The 9,840-nt window shown below is 34.5% G+C and overlaps 2 protein-coding genes across 2 annotated transcripts; both read left to right on the plus strand.

Moving 5' to 3' along the window:
• The first annotated feature begins 37 nt into the window (after positions 1 to 37).
• LOC134245298 (akirin-2-like) lies at positions 38 to 3,180 on the plus strand. The gene is made up of 4 exons (XM_062727608.1): positions 38 to 449; positions 768 to 1,073; positions 1,340 to 1,411; positions 1,899 to 3,180. Exons 1-4 carry the CDS (start codon positions 269 to 271, stop codon positions 1,907 to 1,909), a joined length of 570 nt encoding a protein of 189 aa, XP_062583592.1. The 5' UTR covers positions 38 to 268; the 3' UTR covers positions 1,910 to 3,180.
• A 4,186-nt stretch (positions 3,181 to 7,366) lies between these two features.
• Positions 7,367 to 8,224, plus strand: LOC134245272 (RING finger protein 224-like). The gene is made up of 2 exons (XM_062727575.1): positions 7,367 to 7,749; positions 7,867 to 8,224. Exons 1-2 carry the CDS (start codon positions 7,422 to 7,424, stop codon positions 8,145 to 8,147), a joined length of 609 nt encoding a protein of 202 aa, XP_062583559.1. The 5' UTR covers positions 7,367 to 7,421; the 3' UTR covers positions 8,148 to 8,224.
• Positions 8,225 to 9,840: the final 1,616 nt, after the last annotated feature.

Genomic DNA, 9,840 nt, shown 5'->3' on the forward strand with positions numbered 1-9,840 from the left:
AATCGTTTTCGTTTTGCCGAAATCGATTGTTCTCAAAACGAGGCTGTCTTGTTTTGATTTGAAGAGACTCCATATTTGTGGCGGATGGTTAACGTAGATATCGTTAAATCGAGATCCATCGAGCCCAAAAGGAGTGTCTTATAAGTCATTTTATCGTATACCGAGGAAGTTTATACATTTTTCAATCCTAACATCCACATAAGTGGCTTACTGTTTCCCATATTTTTAGTAAATTTGACTTTCTTCGAACCGTGCCCATCAACAAAAGATGGCTTGCGGTGCTACTCTGAAAAGATCTCTAGAATTCGACCCGTTACACAGCCCAGGTCAAACCACACCAAAACGAAGAAGATGTATGCCCATGACCCTGTCTCCATCAACTCCTCCGACAAAACAACACCAACTTCAACCTTCGCCTTTTGGGGAAGTTGGACCAAAACTAAGTTCAGGTAAAAAAAAAATCTTGCTAGTTTAAATAATTTTGGAAAAAAACGTATTTACTATTTTGTGTAAGAATAAAAAGGTTAAGAATGAATGATATAAGGAAATTGCATGTAGTTAAGGTGTAAACATGGCTTTTCATCATGTATTGTGATTTATGTAGCTATTTAAGTGTTTTTACTTATTATAGCATATTAATCAGAATCAGTTTTTACAATACTGTAATTATATCTTTAAAATCCTGTAAAATTGAAAAGAAAAGTTAAAATTCTGTGTTTCAGTCTGCATAGATAAAGTTAATTCAAGGTATGTTCTTAAATTTACAGAGCAAATTGCTACAAATCTGAGTCATGAAATAAAGAGGATGCAGAGAAGGAAACAGTTACAGTACCCAGGATGCCCCAGCCCACCCAACATGTCTCCCCCTCACGAGTCCTCCTCCCAGTCATCGCTCCTGGACCTCCCCTCAGGGTCTTCATCTACCTCGCTGTTCAATGCCCTCTCCCCCAACAAAAAGGACATTCCCATCTTCACTTTCCGGCAGGTCAGCATGATCTGTGAGCGCATGCTGAAGGATCGGGAGGACCAAGTGCGACAGGAGTATAACTCAGTACTCACATGCAAACTAGCAGGTAGGCATCATGATTCGGTTTTTACGTTGAGACGGATAAAGAAATAATTTTTTTTTATTTTAATCTTCACAAGATTTTGAAGTTTTATTCTTAATATTCTTGAGACACTTACCTTTAAAAATTCAATGTCTTAGTGAGTCATGTGAATCATATTACCTGTGCAAGAAGTAGACAACTTGAGTATTCATTTTTTTCCTCATCTTTTATCATTTGAATGCATAGAAATATAAGTGAAGTATTAGACAACTTCAATCTTTTTTTTCCAGAACAATATGAAGCTTTCTTAAAGTTCAATCACGACCAGATTCACAGAAGGTTTGGTGATACACCAGTAAGCTGTAAGTATCTTTTAATTAAGTATTTTTCACTAAAATCTTACAATTAATTACATTTTACAAGAGAAAAGTATTAACAATTCTTTTCCCTTTTGCAATTTGTAGACCTTTACAAAGCCACAAAAACTTCACTTTTCAAAATATTAAATAACAAAAAAAAAATTTTCTAATTTCTAATTTGCTATAACTCTACAAGAGCTCTAACCCTCTTGTAGGTATTTCTGATGCTGATTTTATCAACATAGGAATTATCCTTCATTGTTCAGTTTTGCTTAGAGATGAACCAGTATATATCAATTATTAACATGATGAACATTTGAAAGAAAGCTAATTTTCAAGTACTTTTTGGTTGTGGTCTAAGCAATGGATTTATTGAAGAAATTTGTAACTCTGAAAAAGCGAGCAGCAAGAGTTTTTATTACTAGATATATGTTACTTATAACTATTTATGCACAATTTTTAGTTGTTTTTTTTTTTGTTGTTTTTTCAGATGTTTCTTAAAAGAGAGGATTGGATTGTTCCCAACTATGTGTTCTGATTGACTATAACACTGTGGAATGGAAGGATTTAAATTTGATTAAGTATTTGGACAAAAATCTTAAAGGTTCACAAACTATCTGAAAAACGCTTTATGTGCTTTTTCCCAATTTTCATTTAAGTACAAGTCATCAACAAAAATACATTACCTAAGAAAAACGAAACTAAAAAGACACTTTTGTGCTGTGTACAAGTGTATTTGTGAAGTTTGCAAGTGATTATTTTTTATGCTTCAAATGGAAGTTAAAAGGAAACTCTGGTGCCAATATTTATATCCAAACAATATATGTGACTCCTCTGCATTTAAATTTGAAGTGAAGATGTGGAACTCTATTGTTGGCTCAACTATTCAAGTTACATGTTAATTCATAATGAATACATATATACATTATATGTGAAATATATTCCAAAACATATGTAATATTTATTTGCATGAGACAAGTTATGTACAAAGTATATATATTAAATTGAGTTTCATGATTTGATAAATATATTTAACTAAGACCAGAAAATAATTGTTTGTTTGGAATTGCCTCCTGCCTCATTGAAATATCCGCCTCTTTTAAAGAAATTGACTAAAAATATAAAATCTGATTTTTGTAAATTTTACCTTCATTAATTTGATTCACGTAATAAGCATAAAAATACGCATAAAATATAAACAGATACAAAGTTCTTGGGGGGGGGGGGGGGGGCTTTATGTGAAAATTTGTTTTCTGTGTATTTGGACTTTTAGCAAGGGTTTCTAAATGGGAGAAATGTTCCACTCTGTAGAAAACAATTCCAAACAAATTTTTGAAGGATTGTCTGAAATTCTGCATCTCACAATATTTTACAAATCTGTGAGAAGAAATAGCATCAACAAACATAGCCTAATTTCGTATTCAGTTAAAAACATTTGAAATGTAAATATATGAAATATGTGATTCTTTTTATGGTACATGCTTTGTCTGGTGACGATAATTTATTAATCAAAGAAATACCTACTAGATCAGCTGAATCTGTGGGGGTATTTTATTTGGATTTTTTTTTTTTGTTCCTTTTATTATTGCATTCATTTGCCTTCCTTCAGAGAAAGAGGTTTTCATCCTTAGCATGATGTATTGATATTTTAGTTCTGTGAGTTTTAACACAGGTAGTGTTTTAAGTTATCTAAGTAGATTAATTTGTAAATAAAAACTGTTGTGAAAAGCTGCTGTAAATAAAATTGTTGAATAAAGTAATAATGAATCATATTCTATTGTCTTTGATCATAAAGCCATGATTTTGTCTTGGATGAAATTAACCAGTCTCAAAAATGTATAGCAAGAATATCTTTGTTCTTGCTTTAGCTTAATTCTTCTCAATATTTTCGATGTATATTCTTGATCATTGATGGCTTTACTATAGGTACTTTAGATGTGTTTGTGACAGCTTATATGGTGAAAGCTCAAGTCTCTCAAATGCATTTTCTAGTCTGAAGTCAAGAGATAAAAAATTCTGTAACCCAAAGAAAGGAGTTGTCTAAATTACTAAAATTAGCCTGTAAAATATGAATTGACAGGCACCAACCATTCTAAAGTTAGGCTATTGAAAGGTCAATTATTATTAGCTCACCTGAGCCGAAGGCTCAAGTGAGCTTTTCTTATCAAAATTTGTCTGTCGTCGTTGTTGTTGTCGTTGTAAACTTTTCACATTTTCATCTTCTCAAGAACCACTGGGCCAATTTCAACCAAACTTGCCACAAAGTATCTTTGGGTAAAGGGGATTCAAGTTTGTTCAAATGAAGGGCCACGCCCTTTTCTAAGGGGAGATAATCATGAATTAGAGAAAAATTAATGGCATTTTTAAAAAATCTTCTTCTCAAGAACCACTAGGCCAGGAAAGATGAAACTCATGTGGAATCATCCTCAGGTAGTGTAGATTCAAATTTGTTCAAGTCATGACCCCCGGGGGTAGGGCGGGGCCAAAATGGCCGATCAAGGTTTTACGTAGGAATATATAGGAAAAATCTTTAAAAATCCTCTTCTCAAGAACCACTGGGCAAGGAAAGATGAAACTCATGTGTAATCATCCTCAGGTAGTGTAGATTCAAGTTTGTTCAAGTCATGACCCCCGGGGGTAGGGCGGGTCCAAAATGGCCGATCAAAGTTTTACATAGGAATATATAGGAAAAATCTTCAAAAATCTTCTTCTCAAGAACCACTGGGCCAGGAAAGATAAAATTCATGTGGAATCATCCTCAGATAGTGTAGATTCAAGTTTGTTCAAGTCATGACCCCCGGGGGTAGGGTGGGGCCAAAATGGCTGACCAAAGTTTTACATAGGAATATATAGGGAAACCTTTTTAAATCTTCTTTTCAAGTATTTCAAAGCCATGGTTAGTAATATTTATATGGAAACATCCTCAGGTAATGTAGATTCTAATCTGTTGAAATTATGATCCCCTGTGGGGTTAAATTTCAAGCCCCCCCCCCCCCCCAACTGAAGTTAACTTTCAGTTCTGATCGCATATGTGTTTTTTTCCTAGCTAATGTGCTCAGGTGAGCGCTGTGGCCCCTGGGCCTCTTGTTTTTTTTAAGTGGGCCAAACTACAAGGTCAAAGGGTGAAAGTTCATTGCATCCAGAGGAAAGTCTTGTCAGGAGAAAAGTACATATAAAATATAATAAAAGTCTTAATACAAACGATATGGCCAAGGTTATTTTTTTAATACATAGAGTACGTCAAAAGAGCAAAATTGTTTAAAAACCAAAATTAAGGGCTTGTCTTAAAAACTGTTCAAAAGATAAGGCCAAGGTTTAATTATTTTAAGGAAAGATGATATACAAATATTTTGTCTAACAAATTGAAAATGTCAACTTGACTTATGTTTATATGAGTGAAATGAACAAGTCTGACCGCATATTTCTTATTTTTTTCAATTCAAAGTTTCACAATAATGGAATATGAAGTAAAAAAAAAAAAAAAAAAAAAAAGGATAGTTTCAGAAAGGTAGAACTCTGAACATCGTAGAGGATCTACAATTTGTAAATATTTTAGAAATTTATCATTTGCAACAAAAATGGACCCAAATATAATATTATAGGATTAAACGTTCTTTTTTTCAGAATTTACCAATGTGTAAACTCTGCCTTTTTTACTCACAAAAAAAAAAAAAAATGCCTGGATCAAATTCCAGGGATATGGCCAAAAGGTAAAAAAAAAAACAAAAAAAAAAAAACAAGATGTGTCTGTGAAACATTGATGCCCCCGTACCTTATGGCAACATAGCAAAGGCTGAATTTTCTTAAATGCAAATCAAATATGTTGGTGCCCAAAGTAAGGCCTTACAAGAAATGCAATTGTGAAATACATGTATGAGAGCCCTAGCAAAAGTTATGACCAAGGTTAAAGTTCTTAAAGGTAGATCAAACTCCATGGTCAAGGTCAAAGTTGTTGGTTTCTAAAAGAAAGTTCTTGTTACAAGGATTGCATATGTGAAGTATGAAAGCCATAGTCCCACCCAATCAAAAGTTATGGATAAGGTTAAAGTTTTTTTTTTAAGTAGGTCAAACATCAAGGCCAACAGGTTAAAGTTGTTGGTTTCTAAAAGAAAAGTCTTGTTACAAGGATTACATATGTGAAGTATGAAAACCCTAGCCCTAGCCGTTCAAAAGTTCGAGATTTTTGTGTAAAACTGTGTCCAACTCTAAGGTCAAGGTCAAATTTGGTGGTATCCAAAGAAAGTTTTTTTATCATAAGGAATACACCTTTGAAATATGAAAGCCATAGTCCCGCCCAGTCAAAAATTATGGACAAGGTCAAAGTTTTTGAAAACAAACAGACAGGCGGGCGGAAAGGACATAAACTATATAACCCCGAATCTTCGATTACGGGGGCATAAAATACCCATACACAAGTATTGGCCAAGGTTAAAGACTGGTACAAGTTTGTGGCAAGATCTTTCCATGGTTTAAATATTTTGAACTTTGAGTTATGACACCTTTAAAAACTTTAACCTTAATTGGACATAACATTTGAACAGTACAAGGCTTTCATATTTCACAGAAGTACCGTATTTCCTATGACAAGAGCTTCCTAGCTTTGAATACCAACAATTTTGACCTTGATCTTGGAGTTTGATATAGTTTTGAAAAAAAAACTTGGCCATAACTTTTAAGAGTAGATGTTAGGGCTTTAATTTTTTTCTTCTTCATACGTGTATTTCTATTAGCCCCTTCACGGTAACTGCGGTACTTCACTTTTGCAGGGCAAAATAATAACGTTTGGCGAAGTTTTTGTTGACAGATAATTAAATGACGTATCTTTAACAATTACTTTTACGTTATATTTCACCAAACTATATTATTTTGCCCTGCAAAAGAGGAGTACCGCAGTTACCGTGAAACGGTCTATTGACAAGGCATCCCTCTACGGACTAGTACCTTTGACCTTGGAGTTTGACCCACATTTAAAAACTTGACTTTGAAATGGTTAGATCTTGGGCTTTTATATTTCAGGCATTGAGAAACGTTATTTCTTTGGGTAACAACATTTTTTATCTCTTGACCTTTGGGTTTTACATGCATTTGAGAATTAAACTTTACTCTTCGCTAAAATCTAACATGCTTTTCACCATCACATTTTGTGTCGCATAGAAATTAACCCTTTAATATTTTAATATTGTTTTAAAATGGGAATCGTGGATTTTTTAACCAAACATATAGGTAGTAAGATTGGTTCAGGCGCCAAATATCGTTTTTTGAAAGGAAAGCAGGGCAGTCAGAGAAAACTCATTTTAAAAAAAAAAAGGAAACCGATTTCTTATTTCGTTTGGGAGGAATTTTTTTTTATTCCAACCTCTTTCATATAACCAAATTTTATTCATGAATTATCATACTACCCTGATTTTACTACACTGCAATGCAACCAGCATTTTGAATGGTAAAAAGTATTTGTTTGGAAAAATGTAGGGGGGGGGGGCTCCTCTGACAGCTCCCTTCATACAACGTCTGTGGTTGTAACATATTTTCTATGATTACCAATAATTTATTTTCAAGTATTTCATAACAAAGTCGAGAAAGTTGGGGGGTGTATTTCTTTTAAGCGCAAAAAACACGTGAACATCCCTGCGCATGTACATACATGTGTATTTTATTCAGTAATACCTGTACTTTCGTTTTGTCGTTTTGAGAGAAGTGAAGGTAAGTATTCCAATTTCTAGTGCTCTCACTGCTCTGGCTGTCACTTTTTTAAAAGTTAGCCTATAGGAGAATAGTAAAGTCCATCACGGCTAGTGATTGCAAGATTTATGCTATCAAACATTTTTAATAAAGCAAGAGATTCCTTTGCAATTGATTTAAGTAGCTTTCATTTGTTTATTATTTGTTTGTTTGTTTTGTTTTGTTTTGTTTGTTTGTTTGTTGTTTTTTTTTTTTAGCAAATCTTATACCTGAAAAAGAGCAGGTGATTTTATATTTTTGCCTCAGTATTCATACACATTTTCTCAGGCATAAGATGAGCTCTTTTAATCTTGATGACGAGTTGACCTGTCCAATATGCCTGGAATTGTACGACTGTCCCATCTCGTTACCTTGCCTCCACAGCTTCTGTACAGAGTGCTTACAAAACCTTACACACAGCAGTAGTCCCAGCACCGTGACGTGTCCACAATGTCGGGCTGACGCCCAGGTCCCCACAGGGGGTGTAAAGAATTTCCCGAAAAATTTCCATCTGGCAAATATTGTACAGAAAGTTAAACAGCACAACGAGCAGAAAGAATTAACAGAAATGAAAAATAAAGATGCCCAAAATGACCAGTCTGGTATGGTAGAGTATATTCAAGGTGCGGATTTCCTACTTGCATTGTATATATATTGAGACTGTTTTATTTCATAAAGTTAATACGCTTAATTGGTTTTGATTGTTCTAATTTTTGTTGAAAACGTATTTTTTGTGACAGAGCCAGATGAACGTCCGTCTTCATATGATTTTGTTCCGCATTATCCTCCAAGATTTAAGCGCCATCACGGTCCCCCGTGGCGACATCACCCCCCACCGCCACCTGGTTGTCATGGAGGACACCCCCACCACCCTCCTCCTCCTCCACACGGACCACACCCACGTCATCCCTGTGGGCCACGTGGACGTCATCACCCGCCATGGCATCCGGGCCCTGGACACCCTCGGCACCACCCTCCGCCCTGGCATCATTTTAGAGGCCCACCACCTCCTCCTGAATAAAGCATTCATTTATAATGTTATGTTTTAATTGCAGTACCATCATAGATATTTGTAAAAATAAAGGTCTTTTGAATAGATTTTATTGTTTTAATTGTTTCCATTCTTCAACATAATTGTGCTTCAGTGCAACCACTGTCTCAGTCCCGTATTCTTGTCAGTCCTTTTTAATGTACTGGTATCCTAAAACTTTTTTCTGCATGCTCCTAAAATCACACGTTTATGATATCATCGAGAATTTCGTAATTTTTTTATACAATGGATATAAGGACTAAGGACTTTTATTTCCATTTCTATTTGTTTTCTCTGTGATAACTCTTTGAAATTAAAGTTAGTTGAGTTGATTTCTTTATAATTCTACCGGAATGTAAATTAGGCAGGTCGATAGGTCAGGAGCTAAGGAGGTCTAATATGCATGTAAATTTCGTGCACTTTTGTCTTCGTCTGAAGCTTAGTTGGCCAAATATGCATGAAATTCTCGTGCTGCTGTCTTTGTGTTTGACGTCAGTGGGTGAGGACTATTGAAATTAACATCATTTCGTGGGAGGCTTCGTGTGATTATTATTAAAAACAATTCCCCATTTTCAAAAGTGAGTTATCTCCCCTCAAAATCTGAACTCTTCTACACTAGCCTAACTTCCGCGGACTACACATTACGATTATCCAACAAAATAGTGATCAACTTACACGCTGTATTTAAAAATTTTAAAAGAAGGAAACGGTTTGCATTTTTTTAGATAATGAATTATTTTATAAAAGGTCTGTTAGCCCCCCCCCTTTCTAGAAAGCTATACGAATTAGCCAGACACGAAGCAACGTCTTTAAAAGTGGGGGGGGGGGGTTGGGTTGGCAACCTGTCTATCAATGAACATTTTCAATAGAAAAAGTAATATTGGGAAAAAAGTGGGGGTGGGGCTAAGCTCCTTGTAATAGCCCCCCCCCCCCCCCCCCCCCCCCCCCCCCCCCCCGTGTGCGTACAGGTACATAGAACGAATATGTAAATGGGTTGAACAGTTGAATATGAACCACAGTTGTGAAAATTGAAAATTATTAGAATTACTATAATTGTGATTTCAATAAAATTACGGTACATATATTTTTTCACAGATGTACATGTATGTCAGTTACATGGGGTTACATGAGTCTCTCTCTCTCTCTCATATTGTTTTTTACACACTTTGCAAAAAAGAATAACTTATAAAAATAAATACATGTACTTACACTGAAAGGATTCTTAAAAAATAAATAACAGTTGAGAAAATAATGTTTTCCGTTAATTAACGAGAAATACGCTAGGAAATTATTGTATCAATTTTGTTTAGCTATCAATTCTCTGATCTTAAACAAAATGTGTATTTTACTCGGGAATATACATGTACGTACATATGCTTAGACCCGACACTAAAACTTTGATTAAATGCAGCTCAGACTTTATACGACATATGAAACACAAATTCAGGTCAATGCTATTTTAATTAGTCTTTCTTCGTTACATGAGGACATGAGATTAAATTATTCATTTAGAATTCTATTTAAAGTTTTAATATATATGGTGAATCAATTATTTTACAAATAAAAAATTCTAGAAACACTGTTAATTCAAATGAAATAGGCCTTTAATTGTCACCAAATGTGTTCTTGTAAAAGTAAAAGTTCTATGTTATGACATACAATCGAGCACAAAATGTATTTCTTT

Source organism: Saccostrea cucullata, unplaced genomic scaffold (genome assembly GCF_032062105.1).
Source record: "Saccostrea cucullata isolate Sc308-1 unplaced genomic scaffold, CSIRO_AGI_Scuc_v1 ctg125, whole genome shotgun sequence".
NCBI classification, from domain to species: domain Eukaryota; kingdom Metazoa; phylum Mollusca; class Bivalvia; order Ostreida; family Ostreidae; genus Saccostrea; species Saccostrea cuccullata.